The 23395-nt window shown below is 44.6% G+C and overlaps 1 protein-coding gene across 2 annotated transcripts in view; it reads left to right on the forward strand.

The window, feature by feature from the left end:
• ARHGAP39 (Rho GTPase activating protein 39) overlaps positions 1-23395 on the forward strand; it is a 402448-nt gene that overhangs the window by 178299 nt on the left and 200754 nt on the right. For both annotated transcript variants that reach the window (XM_030553957.1, XM_030553958.1), the window contains exon 3: positions 3098-3178. In XM_030553957.1, the coding sequence (XP_030409817.1) occupies positions 3098-3178 (81 nt within the window). The remainder of the gene's footprint in view (positions 1-3097; positions 3179-23395) is intronic.

Raw genomic sequence — 23395 nt, forward strand, 5'->3', positions numbered from 1 at the left:
AAAAAATAAAATATAGTTGAATAATTAGTTGTAGTTGCTGCTGACTTGCACCATCTGAATCTCATGGACTCTTCACATCTGGGTAATTTGTTCATTTTTTGGATCCAAATGGGTGAGTAAATACAAGCTTAATTCACTTGTGAGCTCCTACCTACCTCAGAAAACTGAGACTTGAGTCTTGCAGACTCAGCTGGAGCCTCTGTCTCGAGCCTCGTAGAATATCAGGGCTGGAAGGGACCTCAGGAGGTCACCTGGTCCAACTCCCTGCTCAAAGCAGGACCTATTCCCAACTAAATCATCCCAGCCAGGGCTTTGTCAAGCCTGCTCTTAAAAACCTCTAAGGAAGGAGATTCCACCACCTCCCTAGGTAACCCATTCCAGTGCTTCACCACCCTCCTAGTGAAATAGTGTTTCCTAATCTCCAACCTAAACCTCCCCCACTGCAACTTGAGACCATTACTCCTTGTTCTGTCTTCTGCCATCACTGAGAACAGCTTAGCTTCATCCTCTTTGGAACCCCCTTTCAGGTAGTTGGAAGCAGCTATCAAATCCCCCCTCATTCTTCTCTTCTGCAGAGTAAACAATCCCAGTTCCCTCAGCCTCTCCTCATAAGTCATGTGCTCCAACCCCCTGATAATTTTTTTGCCCTCCGCTTCTGGAAGAACCTTCTGATGTGCTGATTAAAAACAATCTCCCAGACTCACCAAGCCTGCCAGAAGTTCTTTGGGATAGTTAGACAGAAGGGAGACCAGGAGTTACTGTGGTCAACTCCTTCCTGGGTAACGAACTGGCTAAAAAAGACATGCCATGGCAATGTGTGTTCCATCTATGATTCAGGTAAGGAAGAACAAAGTGAGACTTGAGGTGGGTAAATTCCCTTTGCCTCAGCTGTTTGTTTTGGGAGGCAGAGTGCCCTTAGTTACAGATGTTTGCTGTAACAGAGAAACTTCATCCCAGTCCACCTGGTCAGCCTGCAGCTTCTAGCTGAAGCTTTTAAAACTTGCCTGAAGACCTTGCTCAGCTAGAGCCTATTCTAGTCCACTGAAGCCAATAGAAAGCATCCAGTTGACTTCAATAGATTCTGAGTGGAGTCCACAGCTGGACCATTTTCTAAGTTACGTCCCAGCCTTCTGAAGTTGCATGAGCCAAGCCTCAGTAGATTGTGTGAAAGGAGATCGCAGCTCATTGTGGAGGAGTTGCCGTAGTCTTTGGATTTGGATTCAGAACTAAACACGAGAACAGATGTCTGCAAGGACTGCAGAATAGGCTGGATACCAAGAGAGTGAGGCAGGGAGAACATGTGCATGTGCTACATACAGAGAGAGAAAAGGGATTAAGGGATTCAACACAGTGCTTCTGCAAGTCATAATTTTAAGGCTCAGAAGCGTCATTAAAATTAGCTGTGACAGATGCTTAATTTTATTGCCACTTTCCTGAATAAAATTTGAGTTCTGTCCTATTAGGAAGATGGCTTTTTTTCTTCTTTCTGAAACCAGCATCTAATCTGAACTCTGTGTCTGTGTGTATGTTTTCACACCACATCTTTTAGAGAATTGATCGAAAAGAAGTAGTTTCTCTAGCTTTGCACTTTGTTGTATAAGGATCTAACAAAATAAATGTCTAACCTTTTGTTCAGTGTGTGTGAATAGCCAGGCATTCTATAAACAAGCCTGATGATTTATGCAGCCCATTACAGAGTGTTGTTAAGGGAGAGAGAGTCCCCCTACTTCCCTGTGCCATTAAAGATGCATGATAAGCAAAGTTGAAGGTATAGCTCTTTTGTGCTGAGTCATAGATGCACATTTATATAAGAATGTGAATGCTGACTTTAGACAGAAGAAGGTAGGGTAAACTCAATCTAGGGCCTGAATGAAGTAAGGTGGAAAGAGACATGCATCTCTGCTTTGTGTTCAGTCAGGAGGAACATGAAGTGGGAGTATTAAGAATGTCAAAGGGCAACTGACTTTTGACCTTTTTATAACATTTATGCGTGTGAGAGAGAGGCTTTAAAATGTGCTAGTCTGGAAAGTAACACTTCAGAAATGGCATTATGAGGCTACAGGCTTGTTCTCTCAATGACTCCAGATCAAATCTACTCCGTGTAGAGTGTTCGTGTTTTCTAACTGCCATCCTGTAAACTCCCTCCAGAATCTGAGAATCAAGCTGGGTTCTTTCCTTCTTGCACACCAGTGCCAGCAATGGATGTTCTTCAGGCCACATCAGGCCCTCAGAGACATCATCAGTGGATTTTCACAAGTGTTTGGAACTTGGTAAACAATTCCATTACTTATTGCCCAAGGAGTAGCCTTTCCAGCTCCCTCTTCGTTGTCTTGGATCTGCAGGGCTAATGGAAGTCAAAAAGTACTAATATTGTCCAGTCCACTGAAGTCGGCAGATCTGACTCATGTACAGATGGAGGTGGAGGACAGACTTTACCGAGTAGCAAAGTGCCATTTCTGCATAGTAGGTTGCCTCTTTAAAACTGCCTGACTAGCAAAACATTGAGCAGACTCTCCATAGGTGTGCAGATGAGTTAACAAAAAACAAAGCTAAAATCTCTAGCCCTGCAGAGTTTACAATAAGTTACAAGGTATTTTATCTATTTCAGTGCCGACAGCATGCTAAACTTTATACAGTCCTTGCCCTGAACATCTTATGGAGTGCTGTGCTAACATAGAATGGCTTTCAAATAAATCGGTGTGGGTTGCCAAGCCCTGGGAAAGGAGGTGGTTTTGGAGGGACAAAGGTTGTGGGACAAGATCATGAGATGCTTTTGTTATGGGCACGCCTTATTGGATCCTTTCTTAACGTACAGTTAGTGTTCAGGGGAAAATATGATCTATTTGGGGTTTTGAGGAAAGTCAGCTGAGAGCAATCCCAGGGAAGTAGAAATCTATTATAGTCCATGGATGGCTAAATGATGGTAACTGAGCCCCCTGAGAGCGGAGGCTTCTGAGTGTGGTCCCCAGGCTGGTGGGGATTGGAGGACAGTGTCGGTGAATGCGGGTGTGGGTACATCCTTGTCACCCACAAGCTAAAATATTGATGCAAATTGCTGTCCTTGGTAACTTCCTTCTTCCCCATTCCTATGTTGCAGTTCTTCACCTCCTGGAGTGTTTGAGAAAGAATATGAAATATACCGGGATTACAATGCAGAAGGTCAACTTCTCCACTACAGGTAGCTGAAATTTATCTACAGTAATGGGGCTTTGTCTTCTGAGAATGACTGTCTGAAATGTAAACACTGCCATATTGTGTGTGGGATTGGGGACGCTATTTGTGCGTGTGTCTGGGTGGGGAAAGCGAACTTCATGGAGCAGGAGGTATTGAACGCCTTATCTCTTTATTCCTTTTGATCTTCCTTTGTAAACTTTGGCTCCCTAATGTAAGGATGATAATGTTGTCTCCTGGTTACTTAGAGTGGAAGCTCTTTGGGACAGAAATTGTTCACTACTGTGTTTGTATAGTACGTACCACAGTGTGAGCTTCGTCTCGGTTGGACCCTAGGCACTAGCATAATAAACATGATAACAATGATTGGAGCAGGGGATTTGGAGCCCTGGGCTGGAGGCAGTTTGGTGACTGGGCTGGGAATGGAATGAAGGAGTTTCCTTGTTCTCCATCCTTTAGACCCTGCTGCCTTGCCAGTGTGTTTGATTTCCTTAGATATCTTTCCTGCTGAGCATGGGCTGGATAAGACAGTAGCAAATATTCATTTATGGGAGTGATTATTGTGTGTGCATTTCAGAGGTTATAAAAATTGTACTTCAGACAGAAGACTGCTGGTCTGTTTCTTCTATGCTGTAATCTTGTCGTTTCAAATATGCTTAACTGCTTACATTAGGATTTTGTATAAGAAATTATCAATATTTGCTTTGATTTCTCATTAATGGTAAAACTAGATATTAAAAAAACAGAGGGGGGAAAACCCCACCCCCATATTCTCTGCTTGCTGCTCACAAAGCCCTGTAAGGCTAATGGGACTCTCACACCAAGAGGAAAATGGGGACCCATTTCAGGAATTATGCAGACTCCAGCGGCCTGGTGCTCTGTCAGTCACTGCTGCCTTCTCAGTGAGCCTGCAGCTTGCCAGGACCTGGTAAGAACGGCCATGCCATCATTTGTCCATCGTGGGGCCAGTTTTTGTTGGCTTTCTGAGGTTTTGTTTGGAGCTGTAGATGTTTGTTTATTTGGGTTGTCTGTCTCGTCAGAATGTTCAGTTGGTTTCAGGCACAGATCTTCTGCCACCAGGCCTCCTCAGTCTCTATAGGCAGAGGAGTTGGAGGCTTCACCTGGAGGAAGGGAAGATAACAATGCATAACGTCAATCATATCTCTAAGAGACAATCCCTGGTAAGAGTGTCTAGCACTTCTGCACACAGAGCATCTTAGAACTGTGGTTGAACCAGTGTATATTTTGTCTTCCAAACACAATGCGCTGCGTTAGGAGATGGAGTCAGGAGGTATGGCTAAATCACTACAGTTGTAGCATTGATGGCTTCCTGGTTGCTCTTGGCAGAAACTGTTGAAGACGACATGCGTTCAGCTAAGCCACATACTTACATTACAAGCTGACTTGTGAAATGCTGTACGTTGGCATTCCATGTGGACAGACGGGGTTTGTACACATAGTGAAAGTTCAAGGTGTTCTGAGCAATGACTTAGACTGCAGCACTTCCCCTCTTACTGTAGACAAGGCCAGAGTGCTCTGTCCCAGTCTGTTCTCTAGAGCTGTCTACCCAAATTGGGGATGGTAGGATTTTCTCTTCCTGACTGGCAGAATCCAAAGGAATCCAGAAAATAATACTTGGACATTAGTTTCCTCTAATAGAATCGTTTTATCTAATATCAAACCTGAGGCCTCTCTCACACGGACTTGCTATCCAGATAGCGCAAGCAGGATGCCTGATTTCAGTCCTTGCAGTTCACAGGAAGGTGGGACTGAACACTGACGTGCCGTCTGACAGTCATGAAGCAGTTCTCCAGAGCATCATGCTTACATTAATGTATTTCTTAAGGATGTTAGCGCTGTTGATTAGTGGGTGTCAGATTTCCGGCTTGGATATGAGCTTCAAGGATTGTTCAGCTCAGTGTTCCTCTGAGCCTTGATTAACATTCACAGTGTGTGAGCTTCTAATGGGACATCTGTAGGCTCCAGAAATTAAGGGCAGGTTAATGCACCAGTTGCAATCACTTCCGTTTTTATTTCCGACTAGCATTTAGACCCACTGTTTACATTGAACATTTTCCCTCAGTTAGTTTCAGAGCCTTAAAATGCTACCTGCCCTGCTGGAGGAATACCACTGAGTAACAGAGTACACTCATTTCCTGCCAAAAATTTGGCATTTTGAATCTCCAGGAATGTGTGGAAGGATCATCTATGATTCTGCAGCAACATTTGTCCTGTAACATGTGTAGAGGCTGAGTTGATATTCTTTCCACCTAAACCCACTTTGGACTTTGGACAACAAGATTTCAGCTGGGGCCAGGGATTATCACAGCAGTGCCCTATCTTTAGGGGTCCAAATGGTGCTCTGGTAAAAGCATAGATTAGTACTAGTTATTCTTATTTGTGATTTGTATTGTGGTGTCCCCTGGGAGCTTCAGTCATGAGCCAGGACCCCGTTGTGCTGGGCACTGTACAAACACAGAACAGACAGACAATGCCTGCTCCAAGTGCCTTACAGTGTAAGTGGGATGAGGGAGGTGAGGTGATATCTTTTATTGGGACAATGTCTGTTGGTAAAAAGACGCGTTTTCAACAGGAGCGGCTCTAGGCACCAGCAAAGCAAGCAGCTGCTTGGGGCAGCCCATTTGCGGGGGGGGGGGGGAGCCCATTTGCAGGGGCGGCAGCCAGCAGGGATCCAGCTTGGGAGCTGAGAACCAACAGGGGGCCCTGGCAGCTGTAGTTCCTTTGTTAGCTCCCTGCCTATAGAGCCAGCCCTGGAGCAGGGAAAGAACTACATTTCCCAGCATTCTCTTGACCGCTATCAACAGGAAAGGGAGGGGGAGGGAGTATGGTAGCTGAAACCTCATGCTGCAGCTTGCTGTGAATGGAGATCTGGCTGCTAGAGCGGGTGGCACTGTGAATGGGGAACAAATGTGCCCAGGGAGTAGAAGGCTTTGGTCCAGATATCCCCTTCAGAAGACCTCCCAAGACTGGATCAGGGATACTGGTGTGACCTCACCTTGCAGCCCCCAAAGAAGGAATTGGGGGGACTAAATGGGCAGTGCCCCTCTCTATCTGATGCCTAGCAAGGGAGGTGTGTAGATCCCACTGGAATTTAAAATGAAAAGTAAGGGAGGGCAGGCTCTGGAGCTGGGCAGCTTTAGATACAGTACCAGGCACGTAGGAGGATTTCCACTTCTGAGCCATGGAAGCAGAAATTGACTTTTCCTTTCCAGATTGAGCTGATATTCAGAAAGCGTGTCTCTTTCACCACCAGAAATAGGCGCAATAAAAGAGAGTTCTTCACCCAGCTTGTCTGTTTTACTTCCTGGGGCTGACACAGCTGTACTTGCAAACTCCAATCTAAGTATAAGACAAGAGGCAACAGGAGAAGCCCAGGGAAACAGAGACAATACTGGTCACTATGACAGGCAGCCTTAGGTGCTCTGCTGTAATTTGGCCTCAGTTTAAGATGAGCTGGAGCTCCCTGCATGAAGCTACCCTTAGACCAGCATGGTGCCTGGTTAGTCACTCATCCATTCTGACATGATTAATAGTCAAAATCTTCCCATTGAAGAGGTTCTTGGTTGTGTGATTTGATGGCAGTTGACAGGCTGATGTGGTGGTGAGAGCTGCTGACCCAGCCTGCAGAGACTGAGTTTGTAACTTTCAGCCTGCATAGCCAGCTATAAATATCTCCTTTCAAATGTCTACTCTGCTAGCCCTGTAACTTCCTTTCGTTTGCGTTGATCTCACAAGAGGAATTCATGTACACTGACTATCTGGCCTGTCAAAATTCATCTCCACTTGGACCGTGGGATGAAAAACAAACTTCCTAAAAGTAAGAGATCAGACTTCCCAACACAAATGGCAATGACTTTTTTTATTGTAACCCTATACCATTGAATGACCTTAACATTCTTGCATGGCCCTGGTAGAACCTTCCTGTGTTCTCTTATATACACCTGTAACGTGCTGCGGGTGAGCTTGGCCAGCCTAATAACAACCGTTCCTCAGAGCCTTCCTCCGTGAGCTGAGTAAGTTGCATGCCCATCTTCCGGGTGAGGATACTAACGGAAGTGATTTGCCCAAGCTCTATATCATGTTCCAGCTGGTATTAAACTCAGGGGAGCCTGGCTCTCAGGCCCGTGCTTGGCCCATTAGACCACATGGCCTCTCTTTTAGTTTGCAGATAGCAGTGGGAATACTCATTCAGTGTGCATCCAGGTGAGTGACTGGGCAAAGCCAAACAAGGCTGGAGAGGTAACTGAGACTCTGTGATTTGTTTTGTGAGCAGCTATTTCTGTAAACAGGACGGAGCAAGCAGGACAGTGATTTGATGCTGATCAATTCTGACCCTCTGCCAGCTGGATTATCACACTGGATACAAGCTCCAATAAGATAGAAGAGAAAATGTAGGTTCTCTCAGTGACAGCAACTCCATCTGCAAGTGGGCGAATGCCCCCCTCCTACCAGTCAGGAGGTCTGTGTAGCCTTACAGCTAGCATGTACAGTGCCTTGTCTGCCTTATGTATGCCAGCAACACATCTTGCAACAGCTGCCTGTGTTTTCTCTTCCTTTTATGTGGGGCCTTTTCCAGCAGCCAAGCAATTAAAAGATGAAATTTCACTGTGGTTAGCACACACGAGCTGTTTGCCTTAGCACAAGCTTTGCTGGAGAGAGAGACTTCCATTTCTTTCCCCTCTCAGCTTTATTGGCTCTAAAACACAGATTACCCCTACCTCCCCCAAATCTGTGCCAGATGGGAAGCTAATTAGCAGCTTCAAGCCCCCTGCTTGTTTAATTAACTAAGAGTGGATTATTTTCTTCAGGAACCAGGCAGAGGTGTCCTTTACGGGTGGGCCTCTGTGTGCAGTCAGGAGAGAAGAGCTCCTGTAATAAAAGTGGGAGCTTCTTTTGAGGGTATGGCTAACCCCCCACTAAGGTGTGGGCATTGGCTTCTGTGCAAACTGTTCTCCTGCCACCAAGGGTGAAAGTTAGGGCCAGGACTTCCAGCTGAGCTGAGTGATATTTTTGTGCCCAAATCGACACATTTAAAGGGCTTGATTTTCAGGGGCAGGTGGTTGGTGCTTTATGAAATCAACCCCCCTCCTGGATTTAAGGTGTCTCAGCTTGGGCTCCCCCAAAATGGAGGCAGCCAGACTCGCTGGGCATAGCTGAAAATCTTGGGCAAGGTGCATGGGCTATAAGGACACGACAGAAATCTGGCCTAGAGCACTGCTGGGAACACAGGAAGGGGAGCAGAACCCACAGAATCATGACACAAAATGGCTGTTGCGCTTGGGCACAGCCTGGCAACACAGAGCCAGCTTCCTGGGCCCTGTCAGGAGGCAGTGGGTTCGGTCCCTGGCGAGGAGACACGCTCAGATAACCCCTCCGACTAATCATCAGATTGGGGTCCATGTGCAGCAGTTGCTTGGCCAGAGAAAGGGGGTGTGTTTTGAGAGTGGTTGGGGGAGATCTGAAGATCTCCCTGATTGTCCCCCTGACTTTCCAGCATGCTCACACAGACATTGAGCGCGTGACTGAAATGGACCAGAGCAAGGATAGATAAAGGTTTAAAGGCTAAATCCTGCCCCAGCTTGAGGTATGCTTGTCGCTGCCTGGCTTGCAGAATTCCCTCCTGCACTGCAGCTGAGCTCTCCACAGCACAGGAGTGCCATGCATGTGCTGCCTACGCTTTCATCAAAGCTGCTCCCACAATCATTCAGCCTCAGAGCATCCACCTTATTATATTCAGCAGCTTGCAAATCCCAGGCAGCATCCATTCATAAAACGCTCCCGAGCAGTTACTGTAGGGCAGGGATTTAATATCCGAACAGAGCCAAAACAAAGCATTATCTGCAGGGCAGGAGTAGTGCTGGGGGGGCTAAGACATTGACTATTGAGAGTGGGGGAGCATGAGGCAACTCCTCCATTCAGCCCTCCCAAGTCCTGCATTAGCACCATACACGGTGCATTAGCATTAGCCGGCATCAGCATTCTTTGTCTTGGTGCTGCATAGATAAATAAGACGAGGTTCTTGCCCTGAAGGGCTTGCAAAGTAAATGCAGAGGTAGGATGCATGTGGACAGGCTGCAGCTTGGGAGCAGGGACAAAGGGATGTGTCGTACCAATGAGGCTGTGCTCTTGCTGCAGTAGCTGATGTATCTTGGAGGCTGGCATTGGCCTAATAGTTTTGTTCTCTCTCCTTTGTCATTTCCTTTCGCTTTTGTGTGTACACGGCCATGTGAGTGCTTTCATGCCCGTGCCCCATAGCGGAGAAGGGAAGAATAGGGGTTGCAGGTCTTGGGGAAGAAGTGTTTGAAGAGAGTTAGTGGAGAGGGAGGAAGCCTGGTCACGGGTTCCAGGACTCGTGAGAGGGAGGGCATGTGGAGTGGGCCAGCTTTGTGGCTTGGGCTGAGTTAAGAAATGAGGGAAGCTAGTGAAGGGGTTTGAGATGGGGCAGGATGTGAGTGTACATAGTTAGGGACCTACCAAATTCATGGCCATGAAAAACGTGTCACGAACCATGAAATCTGGTCTCCCCCCCTAAAATCTGGGAGTTGCAGGAGGTCACAAGGTTATTTTAGGGATGTCATGCTATTGCCACCTCTGCTTCTGTGCTGCCTTCCGAGCTGGGCAGCTGGAGAGCGGTCGCTGTTGGCTGAGTGCCCAGCTCAGAAGGCAGTGCCCCATCAGCTGCAGCGCAGAGGTGAGAGTGGCAACACCATACTAAGTCACCCTTACTTTTGCACGCTGCCTTCAGAGTTGGGTGGAGGGACAGTGGCAGCTGCTGACTGAAGGCCCAGCTCTGAAGGCAGCAGCACAGAAGGGTGGCAATACCATCCCAGGCCATCCTTACTTCTGCGCTGCTGCTGCTGCTGACGGCAGCTGTGCCTTCATAGGTGGGCTCCCGGCTGCCGCTCTCCAGCTGTGAAGGCAGCATCGCCACCAGAAGCAGTGCAGAAGTAAGGGTAGCAGTACCACAACCCTTCCTACAATACCCTTGCGACCCCACCACAACTCCTTTTTGGGTCAAGACCCCTGCAATTACAACACTGGGAAATTTCAGATTTCAATAGGTGAAATCACAACATTTATGATTTTTTAAATCCTGTGACAGTGAAATTGACCAAAATGGACCATGAATTTGGTAGGGCTGTATACATAGTGAAGGCGTCCTAGCTTTCCCCTGGGTCTACCTTGCCTTGCTCTTCTGAATGTTGCTGCTGCAGTTTTCTGGGAAGAGGGTGCATGGTGAAGGAGGGCAGAGGACTGTAGATTGCCAGTTTGAAAGTGCCACTCTCCACCTGCCATTCTGCAGGGTGTGCAGTTAAATGCCCCCAGTGCACCCCGTTTTGCCATGCACTGTGCTCTCATTCCCCTTGTCCTTTACTTCAGACTAGCATGTGTGGGCGAGTCTGAGGCTTCAAAGCTATCTGCTATGAGAATCGGGTACTGTACTGCTAGAGACAATCCTAGGCATGCTGAGAACCTTGACAAAGAGGGGTCACAGCCCCCAACAAATAACTGCTGCCTTCTTCCACCTAGCTCAACAGCCCACCTGTGTCCCCTGCCTGAGACACCCCTTGGTCTGAATGTTGTCCGTTCTCTGCAGTGGGCATACCATTCCCAGTACCCTTTGCAAGTGTGCTCCAAAGCAGGGTATCGTGACAGTTTGCACAAAGGATTCTAGGACCACATTCAAGATCCAAATGCAGCCAGTCACTTAATGAGGTAGAAACTAGTACCCCAGGGATTGGGCATAAACTCCATGGTCTAAGGCTAGCCTGTTGGGGAGTGATAGTGGCAGCCCCTGTCCTGTCTCAGCAACTTCCCCACCCATGTGGCATCCTAGGTGTCCAGCTTCCCGATGTAGGCCCAAGGCTACCCCAGGCCCTCAGCAGGATCCTTGGAAAGAATGTGAAGGGAGCTGGCTGGACCTCTCTGCCTTTGCGGTGGAACAGGATCAACACAGTCCTCTGACAATTTGCTGGGAGGGTGCTTTTCTAATACAGCAAATTATGAGTAGTGGTGTCATTAAGGGGATGATGTCTCACTCTGTGTCTAGATGACATTTGTAGGAGAGACCTTGCATCTTAATGCTCGTAAAGATGGCCAAGTGCAATAATCAGCCTTGTATTTAACTTATTTTATTCTTACTGGGTTGAATATAAAGCAGCTCATTGTGGCCCCTCAAGCCTGGATCTTTAGATGATCCCAGAGGCCAGGAGAGCATTCTTCTCTTCCGGGCCCTGTAACAATCCAAAGGGATGAATTCCTTGTACTTCTGTGGGGCAGGTTTGTCAAGAAAGGGTCAATCAGATCTGAGAAACTGCTAGCCCTATACATAAGCTGATTTATTGGGCTGATGTAATGCTTCCATTGTGCTCCCTTGATTGACTGCTAGGGAGTGGAGTCTTTTTAAAACACGCTAGAACTGATCTGTCTAGATCAGAATGCTCCAGCTCACCTGCTCATGTAGTTGAATTCATCTTCTGTCTTAATAAGCAGCTGCCTCTTTTCTGGTTTCTTATTGGCAGTGATTCAACACTGCATAGGGTCTGCTAACTCCCTCTTTTTTTAACTGCACTGGGAACCCAGGATTTGTCTTTGGCTGTAAGGAAAGTGTTAAACCTCCAGGGCTGAGCTCTGCAATTACAACCCAGAATCCTGCAATCTATAGGACGCAGTGTGCATCGTAGTAAGCAGATATAGTCATAGTGCAGGGGTTGGCAACCTTTCAGAAGTGCTCTGCCGAGTCTTCATTTATTCACTCTAATTGAAGGTTTCGCGTGCCAGTCATACCTTCTAAAAATGTTAGAATGTCTCTTTGTACAAGTCTATAATATATAACTAAACTATTGTTGTATGTAAAGTAAATAAGGTTTTAAAAATGTTTAATTTTAAATGAAACTTCTTAAATTAAAATGCAGAGCCCCCTCGGACCAGTGGCCAGGACCCAAGCAGTGTGAGTGCCATTGAAAATCAGCTTGCGTGCCGCCTTCGGCACACGTGCCATAGGTTACCTACCTCGTCACAGTGTGTCCACCAAGGCATCCTGGGAAGCTGAGATATTACTCTCCTGGGAATTTCCCAGGAACAAAAGAACTTGACCTTAAACCAGAATCCTCATTCCATTATGTAGGCAATTCTGTTCTGAGAGTAATTGAGGTGTCTGCTTACTTAAGTGTAGAAAGTATAATTTTAAATAGACTCTCAAGGGGACTAGTCTGGGCTGGGTCCTCTTTGTTACTGTTGTATAACTCAGAGTGAACAAACTCTTGGTTCTTGGCCTCCATCTTAAATATTTGATAGAATCAAAGTAAAAGGTCAATCAGACCAGTTAGCTCTTCCAGCTCATCCTTCAGGACCAATTGCAGGATGGTTCCTTGCAGAGTGTTCTGCCCAAACTAGCCTATAGATGTCCCAAGAGATGGGGCTGCAGCCGTTCTCTTTCACCATCTGGTCCATCTCATGGTAAGGGAGGTTTCCTTGCCTTAATGCTCCCTTTTAAATTTCATTCCATTGTAGTTAGTGTTGTGATATCACTTAATGGGCAATGGTTAGAATAGAGAAGTTTATAAGTGTGGACAGTGAGTTGGGGATAGATTCCAGGAGCCCTGAGATTATCCCCATCTCTGGCCAACAGACAACACTGTCTCTGTGGACTGCCAGCCACACGACTACTTAGGAAGCTCAGCACACACCTTTCTACCAGCTCAGAAGAGTGGAGCTGGGAGAACGTTTAGTTGTGCATGAAGTTTACCAGCTTCCAGCAGAACTCTGCTCAGTTTGCTGTGATGCTGCTTGTGTCCTCAGGACATCACCAGCTTGCCAAGTCCCGTGCCATCAGGAAGTGTTACTGCTGCCTAAAGGGATGTGTGCCAGCTGACCTCCCTGCTGTTAGCACCGGTCTCTGGGCATGTTCAGTGGCTGGCCTATGGGAATAACACTGCTGCTGATCTTGTGCTGCCAACCTGTTCTTATATCTCTGCATGGAGCAGATAATGCTGTGGTGCCAAGGGCTAGGATGCTTCCATGTGGCTGTGAGTTCAGTTCCCATTGGAGCCAGGCTGGAAAGGGTGAGAGGATGGGGTAGTGGAAACCAGTTCAGGGAGTCCTCTCTGTGCAGGGGGCAAAGAAGAAACAGGGGCTCATGGTTCCATCTCGTAGCTGTCACAGCCCCTGGGACAGAGGTGTAGGGAGTTTTCATGATACAGACTAAGACACTATATCTGCCAGCTGGTCTTCCACTCGTAGTGTAGTAACACGCTGTCAAAGGAATGGCGGGCAGGGGCTTGGCAAACCTATGTGGTGCTGTCTCTCTGATCTCTCCCCTCACACTAAAGCTTATGCAGTGGTGTATGGTCCTCACCACCATCTGTGTCCAATAGGCTGAGCAGTATTGGCTCCACTTGTGCATTCCTTCTCTATTGTTGGCGTTTCTGTAGCAAGTTGATTTTTTTAGGAGGTGGAGTTGCTAGCCCCGCGCAGGTTGCAGCAGAGATGAAGAGCAACAACCTGACTCTATTAGGCCAAGAAACACCTGGCGACGCGACCGTCAGGCTGATAGCAAAAATATGGGCTATACCTGGAAGCAGATAGAGCAAATGGCCCAGGACAGAGGACTCTGGAGATCTGTGGTTGGCGGCCCATACCCCGATTGGGGTGACAGGCATGAGTGAGTGAGTGTGTGCATTCCTTCAATGCAGAGCATACTTTGCTTGACCCCTTCTTGAGCCTGAGAGCGGCTGCAATCTTTGACAGCTTGGAGCTGCCGTTCACAACAGTCATTGTTTTAAGGGGTGCATAATCTGTGTCCTCCAGTACTAAACTATGCCAAAGACGCACGTATCCCAAGCATTTGTTAGCCCTGCTGCCGGCTGCCGGTGCACCTGCCTGCAAGAACATCTCATTGACTCTTCCAGTTGTCTTGCATGTGGTAGAGTCCAGAACTTGACACTCTGCCCACCAGCTGTTTGGTTCACCCACCTCCTTACTACTCTGACTTTGCAATTTATGACTGGCTCTCAAGATCTTCTCGTAATAAGTGTTTTCCTTCCTGATGCTTAAAAACTTAAAGGCAAATCTGTCATCTGGTTTCTTCAGAAATAATGAACAGGCTTAGGTTTAATGCAACTTAAGTCCTGAGAGTAGGGTGACCAGATGACAAAGATGAAATACTGGGACCGGGGGGGGAGGAAAAAAAAAGCCGCCGGAGTGCCCCCCACCGCTGCCAGGCGGCACAGCCCCGTCTCCACCCGACCCTATGGTGACCGCAACAGCTGAGCGCGCCCCAGCCCGGAGCTGTCAAGCCCACGTGCTGCTCTAGATCCCCAGGGCAGCCTGGCTTGCTTCCTGGCTGCCCTCCCCACCCGGGCAGGGCCAGGCCGCTCCATGAGCCATGGGCGCGGCGCAGGAGGCCCAGGCCTGCCTCGCCTTTTACCAGGGACTCGGGCGGAGAGAGCCGCTGCGGGATCTCTGCCGGGCCATGCTCACCTTCCTGCAGAAGCTGGACTGGAGCCGTTCCCAGGGTGAGTGCTGGGGGCCGCCCCATCCCTCCAGGCTTGTGTTGCCATATAGTTGATCAGCACAAGCCTGGGAGGGAGGAGGAATGCAGCATGCTTGGGGAAGAGGCGGGGCCGGGGCAGGGATTTAGGGAGGGATCCAATGGGGGAAGGACGGGGCCGGGCTGGGAGGGGGGCGAGAGCTCCTCTGGGCTCCACCTGTGCGCTGGAGCAGAGGGCAAAATGGCTTGTTTGTCCAGTGTCCTGACCGATGCGGGACAAACAAACAAATATCGGGACAGTCCTGATAAAATTGGGAAGTCTGGTCACCCTACCTGAGAGGCAAGATTACAGGAGGATTAAAAATCCATGTGTGTGACTGAGGAACTGAAGAGAAGGTTTGACAGGTTTGTCGTCGTTCTCAGTCTATGCAGCTATAGAATAATCTCCGGAGTGATGGAAGCTTCGTTGTTTGAGACCTTTATCACTGGAATTGGAAAACATACTGTTTGGAGAGAACTACATATAGGCCATGTCCAGCTCCAGCTCCAGCTTGTGATTCTGTGATTTTAATCTTACTGTATAGCAAAAGGGCTGCGGAGAAAAAATCTGATCTCTTGTCTATGGGCAGCGAAGATTTCAAATTTGATTATCTGACGTGGGTGTTTCAACTGTGGGGCTGTGGTTTCATTCTCATGTAAATGAAAACAAAATGCTGTTTGTGTAGGGAGAATTCTCTGTATTTAGGCCATTCGGTTCTACACTGTTGTGCTAATTTTTTTTTATTTTATTCATCTCTTAATGTGTCTGACTCAGTTGGCCTTATGGTTAGTTGCATCCTTGTTTTAATAAAACGTTAAAATGCCACTCTCATCCCCAGTCTGAGACTCATTAATTTCAGATTCAGGTAAAATTCCTAATACCTAAATGCCATGATGTTTAATATCCTGCTGCTTTGAAATTTAGATCTGAGTTTATGGAATAACCAAAGAAGTGGATGTTTTGCTGATAATCCCTTTAGCATAAATAGACAAGCATTGCCATTAGGACCTGATCTTCAGCAAGATGTGCATATGGCCAGCAGGATGCACAGTTAACTGTTTGCACACAAATCAGGATGCCAGGTCTCTATCTTTTGAAGTTCAAGTCCTTAGTAAGTTGTTAGACTTTAGTATCAACATGCCATTGAGTGAACAAAACAGATTATGCCGCTCAGAGCTATTGAATTAGTCTGTCTGCAAATTATGCAGTGGTCAAATCACTTTTCCAAATTCATCCAACTGTCTGGAGTAGAATCCAGGACCCTGTGATTTAGGTGGCTTGGGAGCTGGGAGAGTAATAACCTAGCCTTTCATCTCTGAACTCCAAGGTCCTAGCTCACAAGAGGAATTAAGTTTGTTGGGTTCATCCTAGTTGGGTACTTATCCACTACTAAAAACCACCGTAGAGCCTGGTCTATGAATAAGGATGATAGACTTCAGAAAAGCAAACTTGAACAAACTCTGCTAGAAGGTAAGGTTGCATGGGAAGAAAATCTAAGGGAAAAGCTGGTCAGGAGAGCTGGCAATTTCTTAGATGCAATATTTAAGGCACAAGAGCAAACTAAGCTGATGTGATGGAAATATAGGAAGAATTATAAGAGGCCAATATGTTGCATCTGGAGCTCTTTAATGACCTGAAAATCCAAAAAGAATCCTTCAAAAAGTGAAAACATTGACAAATTGTGAAGGATGAGTATAAAATAATAGTTCAAACATATAAAAAAACCCAACCCCTTGTGATCATGTGAGACTTGAGTGACATATGCTGCAGGAATCATGCTGCCAATACTAAAACATCCTTCTAATGTCTAAATATTAGAAAATTATCTAATTGCAAAGTAATGCAACCAACACATGACAACTCTAAATTAGACCTCTTCTTGACAGATAAAGGAACTGATCACAGAACTAAATATTAATGTTATGTACAAGTGATCATGACTTAGTCACACAGTGTGCAAACAGAAATAAAAAAACAGACCAGTAATTATATACTTGGTGTTTTAAAAGGATCAGTTTCACAAGGCTGAAAATAACTGAACCAAGTCAGCTGGGAGGAAGAATTTAATCAGAAGAGGGTGAATGATAATTGGGAATTGGTTAAGAACATTGTACTAAATGCCCCAAAAGCCTCAATTTAGGAAGAAGGCCATACTGGTTAAAAAACTGACCTGGTTTAGAGGGGACATGAAGGCAGCTATAAAATTAAATATATATAATTATATACAACAAATGGAAGAAAGGAGAAGTAAATAGTAATTAATATAAATCAGAAGATAGGAATTGTAGAAAATTAATAAGGGAAGCAAAGGGTCAAAAGAAGAAATGTATGGCCTGCAGAGTTAAGGACTATAAGTTTGTTTTTTTAAAAAGTATATTAGGAACAAAAAGAATCCTGACAATGGTATTTGTCCATTACTAGATGGCAATGGTAGAATTATCATAATAATGCAGAAAAGGCACAAGTGTTCAATAAATATTTCTATTCTGTATTTGGGGAAAAACAGATGTATTCATGTGATAATGATAGTACTCTTTCCATTTCACTAATGTCTCAGGAGGATAGTGAACAGCAGCTATTAAAGTTAGACATTTTTAAATCAGAACGTTCAGATAACTTGTATCCAAGAGTTTTGAAAGATCTGGCGGAGAAGCTTGCTGCACTGTTAATGTTTATTTTCAGTAGGTCTTGGAATGCTGGGGAAGTTCCAGAAGACTGGAAGAAAGCTCTTGTTGTGCTATTATTTAAAAAGGGTAAATAGGATGACTTGGGTAATTGTAGGCCTGCCAGTCTGATATCGACCCCAGGCAAGATAATGGAGCAGCTGATACAGGACTCAATTAATAAAGAATCAAAGGAGGGTTATATAACTAATGCCAAGCAACATGGGCTTATAGAAAATTAGATCCTGTCAAAATAACTCAATATCTTTCTCGAATGAGGTCACAAGTTTGGCTGATAAAGGTAACAGTGTTGACATAATAGACTTCTGTGAGGTGTTTGACTTGGTACAGCATGACATTTTGATTTAAAAAAGCCCGAGAATGATATAAAACTAACATGCACACATTAAATGGATTAAAACTGATTAACTGATAGGTCTCAATATAACAGTAAATGGGAAACTATCATCCGTCCCGAAGACTGGTTCTTGGTCCTAGACTAACGTTTTTTTTTAATCAGTGGCCTGGAAGAAAACATAAAATCATCACTGATACATTTTGCAGATGATGTAAAAATTGGGTGAGTAGTAAATAGTGCAGAGGACATGTCGGATATAGAGCAATTTGGGTCACTTGGCAAGCAGGGCGCAAGCAAACACTATGTATTTAAATAGGGCTAAATGTAAACTTGTACATCTCAGAACAAAGAACACAAGTCGTATCTATAGGACGAGGGACTCTATCCTGTGAAGCAGTGACACTGAAAAAGATTTGCAGGTGATGGCGGATAATCAGCTGAACATGAGCTCCCAGTGCGATACTGCAACCAAAAGGGCTAATGTGATCCTGGGAAGCATTAACAAGATAATCTTGAGTTAGGAATAGAGAGGTTATTTTACTTCTGTTTTGGAAACGGTGCAGCAACTGCTGGAATCCTGTGTCCAGTTCTGGTGCCCACAATTCAAGGAGGTTGATAAATTGGAGAGTGTTCAGAGAAGAGCCATGAGAGTGATTAAAGGATTAGAAAATGTGACTTATAGTGATGACTCAAGCAGCTCACTCTATTTAGCTTAATAAGGAAGGTTTTGGGGTGACTTGATTAGTATATAAAGTAGGGCTGTTGTTTAATCGCAGTTGTCACTCAATTAACTCAAAAAATGTAATTGTGATTAAAAAAATGAATAGTGATTAATCACAGTTTTAATTGCATTGTTAAACAATAGAATACCTACTGAAATTTGTTACATATTTTTGGATGTTTTTCTACGTTTTAAAATATATTGATTTCAGTACAAACTGTACAGTGTTCACTTTACACTATTATTTTTGATTACACATATTTGCACTGTAAAAATGATAAAAGAAATAGTATTTTTTAATTCACCTCATACAAGTACTGTAATGCAATCTCTTTATCGTGAAAGTGCAACTTACAAATGTAGATTGTTTGTGACATAACTGCACTCAAAAAAAAAATCTAATGTAAAACTTTAGAGCCTATAAAACCACTCAATCCTACTTCTTATTCAGTCAATCGCTCAGACAAAAAAGCTTGTTTATCTTTACGAGAGATAGTGGTACCTGCTAGTTTTTTATAATGTCAGCTGAAAGTCAGAACAGGTGTTTGCATGACACTGTTGTAGCCGGCATTGCAAGGTATTTACGTGCCAGATATGCTTAACATTCGTATGCCTCTTCATGCTTCGGCTACCATTCCAGAGGACATGCTTCCATGCTGATGACACTTGTTAAAAAAATAATGTGTTAATTAAATTTGTGACTGAACTCTTTGGGGGAGAATTGTATGTCCCCTGATCTGTTTTACCTGCATTCTGCCATATATTTCGTGTTATGGTACTCTCGGATGATGACCCAAAACATGATTGTTTTAAGAACGCTATCAGTGCTGATCTGACAAAACGCAAAGAAGGTACCAATGTAAGATTTCTAAAGATAGCTACAGCACACAACCCACAGTTTAAGAATCCAAAATGCCTTCCAAAATCTGAGAGGGACGAGGTGTGGAGCATGCTTTCAGAAGTCTTAAAAGAGCAGCACTCCGATGTGGAAACTACAGAACTCGAACCACCAAAAAAGAAAATCAACCTTCTGCTGGTGACATCTGACTCAGATGATGAAAATGAACATGCATTGGTCTGCACTGCTTTGGATTGTTATTGAGCAGAACCCATCATCAGCATGAACGCATGTTTTCTGGAATGGTGGCCGAAGTATGAAGGGACATATGAATCTTTACCGCATCTGGTACATAAATATCTTGTAATGTTGGTTACAAAAGTGCCATGAGAATGCCTGTTCTCACTTTTGGGTGACATTGTAAACACAAAGCAGGCAGCATTATCTCCTGCAAATATAAACAAACTTATTTGTCTGAGCGATTGGCTGAACAAGAAGAATAGGACTTGAGTGGATTTGTAGGCTCTAAAGTTTTATATTGTTTTATTTTTGAATGCAGTTATTTTTTGCATATAATTCTACATTTGTAAGTTCAGCTTTCATGATAAAGAGAATATACTACAGTACTTGTATTAGGTGAATTGAAAAATACTATTTCTTTTGGTTTTTTTACAGTGCAATTATTGTAATAAAAAATAAATATAAATTGAGCACTGTACACTTCGTATTCTGTGTTGTAATTGAAATCAATATATTTGAAAATGTAGAAAACATCCCAAAATCTTTAAATAAATGGTATTCTATTATTGTTTAACAGTGCAGTTAATTGTGCAATTAATCACTATTAATTTTTTTAATCGCTTGACAGCCCTAATATGAATACCTACATGAGAAGCAAAATTTTGCTAATGGGCTTGTCAATCTAGCATACAGAGATATAACATGATCCAATGGCTGACACATTCAGACTGGAAATAAGGTGTAAATTTTTAACAGTGAGGATAATTAACTATTGGAACAGTTTACCAAGGGAGATGGTGGATTCTCCATCACTGACAATTTTGAAATCCAGATTGTCATGGTATAATTCCCCAATCTGAACCTTAGAGTCCCAAAGATGGGGTACCAGCATGAATTTTCCTAAGCTTAATTACCAGCTTAGATCTGATAGCTGCCACCAATCAGGAGTAGGAGTGCCTGATACACTCTGGTCCCCCCAAAACCTTCCCTGGGGACCCCCAAGACCCAGACCCCCTGGATCTTAACACAAGGAAAGTAAACTCTTTCCCTCACCAGTGCCTCTCCTAGGCTTTCCCTCCCTGGGTTACCCTGGAAGATTACTGTGATTCAAACCCCTTCTCTCGCCTTCTCAGGCTTTCCCTCCCTGGGCTATCCTGGAGAGATAGTCAGATTCAAGCTCCATGAATCTAGAACAAAGGGATTCCACCCTTCTCCCCTCCCTTCTCCTTCCCTGTTAAGTACAGACTCAATTCCCTTAAAACTCAACAAGGGGAAAAAATTAAACAGGTCTTAAAAAGCAAAACTTTTAATAAAAAGAAAAAAAAGAAGTAAAAGTTGTCTCTGTAATTTAGATGGTAAAAGTTACAGGGTCTTTCAGCTTATAAACACTAGATAGAAGCCCCCGCCCCCCCAGCAAAATACAATTTAAAATACTTCCAGCAAACTACACATTTGCAAATACATAAAACAATCAAAAGACTATAACCGCCTTCCCTACTTAATACTCACTATTCTGAATATATAAAAGACTGTAGCAGCGGGATTGGCAAGAAACCTGGTTGCATGTCTAGTCCCTTTCAGGACCCAGAAAAAACAAAGCAAAACAACAAAACCACAAACAAAGGCTTCCCTCCACCGAGATTTGAAAGTATCTTGTTTCCTGATTGGTCCTCTGGTCAGGTGTTTTTGGTTCCCTGTTTGTTAACCCTTTACAGGTAAAAAAAACCATTAACCCTTAACTATCTGTTTATAAATTATATTTAGGGAAGTTCTCTGGTCTGTGTTATACAGAAGATCACCCTAATTGATCGCTATATTCATCATCTATAATAACTCCAACCTTGTCACTCATGCACTGGCACAAAAGACCCAGCTCCAGGCTGGGTGGGCGTACTCAGTCCCCAGCACTACTACTGCTGATCGTGCCTGGGTCCCATTGGAAACTCTCATTCCAAGCATTAGCGTGGCCTGTCCCTGCTTAGTTTGAGACTTGACAGGATTATGAGAGGTCACCAGTTACATGAGCTGCAGGTTGTATATGGCAAGTAACTCAAGTTAACACTGACCTTTGTGGCATTATGCATTAATTAAGGTTAACTCTATCCTTCAGCAGCTTCTCTGCTTTACAGGCAATTAGTTGGAAACCTGCCATTCTTCAGCTATCCATGGTCTTTCATTCTAGCACTCATTGATTGTAATCCTTGCAAGATAATCCTGTGCCCTCAAGTTCTGCTGTGTTTCTCCTAGTATCCTAGGCAGGATGGAATCAACTGTGGGTCCCTGCCCTGTTAAACCTGTTGTGCTACCAATCATAGATTAAGGGCACGTCTACACTGCAAACCCCCTGCCCCAACCAGAACTGTAACAGCAAGTCCCAGGGCTTGAGTCTACAGACTTGGACTTGCAGGCCCATGCAACAGTGCTAAAAATGGCAATGGAAATGTTCCCACTTTGGCTCTGCCGCCCAAGCAGGAATGTCTACACTGTTATTTTTTATGCCATAGCGTGAACCTTGTGAGGCAGAGTCTGTAGACCTGGGCTCTGAGGCTTGCTGCCATGGTTTTTTTTGCAGTGTATATGCACCCGTAGTGTTCAGAAACAGTTATTGTACTTCTGAGGATGGAATAGACTTCCATCATCTCAGCAGTGAATCTGGAGTTTATGGTGCTCCTCGCTCCATTGCCAGGTGTGTGGACTGTCACTAGAGCTGGCTGGAAATTTAATTACCAAATCGCAAATTGTGGGGAAATGTTGTTTTTTTTTAAAAGACTTTGATCATTTTTACTTTTTCCCCGATCAGCTTTATTGCCACTGACAGAAAATAATGTGGAGGCAGCTTCCTTTGGAGTTACTGGAAGTAGCAATATTGGGGCTAGGAAGAGACTGTTCATCGATCTTAAAGGTAGAAGGAGCCATAGTGATGATCTAGTTTGACACCTGCATAACACGGGCCGGAGAATATCAATGTGACAGCCTTAGAATTTGAGGCTTTCACTTTTCATGAAAATGGTGCAGCTTGTCACATTTTGGAGAGGGTGTCACTTAAATATCAGCCAGTTTTCATTCTGAAATTGTGTTTTGTGTAATTTTGTCACTGTAATACTTTTGCTTGACTGCATGGGGTATAATGTGTAAGTAACAGCTCTGCACTAAGCAATTATTTTAGTTAGAGAAGTGAAATTTACCCCTGTGTCAGGGAATCTACATTAGATATAGGCATGACCTTAAATTCGATTCTGAGAGCTTAAGCCGATTCTGTGGTTTGTCCCGGCTCTCTGCACACCATGAATTTCATCCAGTCAGGGTTAAGTAGAATACCAGTTTTCCTGGTGTAAGTTCAGCTTCCAAACCCTCTTCCACTCCTTCCCTTCCCCCTTCTCCCTCCCACTATAACTAGCAAAAATACCTCCAAGAGCTAACTGCCCATGTATTCAGCTAAGTAGAACCTTTCAGGCTATTTGTTGCCATACCATCTGATGACTCCCAGTCATATTACACCTTCTGGCAAATCTGTCGCTTTCAGAAAACTTGCTTGGACAAAAATCGATTTTTGAATAAAATGTGAGTGATAGTGATTTGATGCAAAAATCCCATTTTGCAAAATTGTAGAAAAAGACAACTCTGGGGGCTCAGAACGGAGGACATCTTTATAAAAACTTTTCCTGCACTTTGCCTCATTGGGATCACTGCAATGTTCAGAGTAGCTGGAATCTGAACTAATAATAGCTAATAGTAATAGCAATTTTTTTTTAAGTACATCAGAAGCAGGAAGCCTGATAAACAGCCAGTGGGACCACTGGACAATCGAGATGCTAAAGAAGCACTCAAGGATGATAAGGCCTTTGTGGAGCA

The sequence above is a fragment of the Gopherus evgoodei genome, chromosome 2, assembly GCF_007399415.2.
Source record: "Gopherus evgoodei ecotype Sinaloan lineage chromosome 2, rGopEvg1_v1.p, whole genome shotgun sequence".
Taxonomy (NCBI): domain Eukaryota; kingdom Metazoa; phylum Chordata; order Testudines; family Testudinidae; genus Gopherus; species Gopherus evgoodei.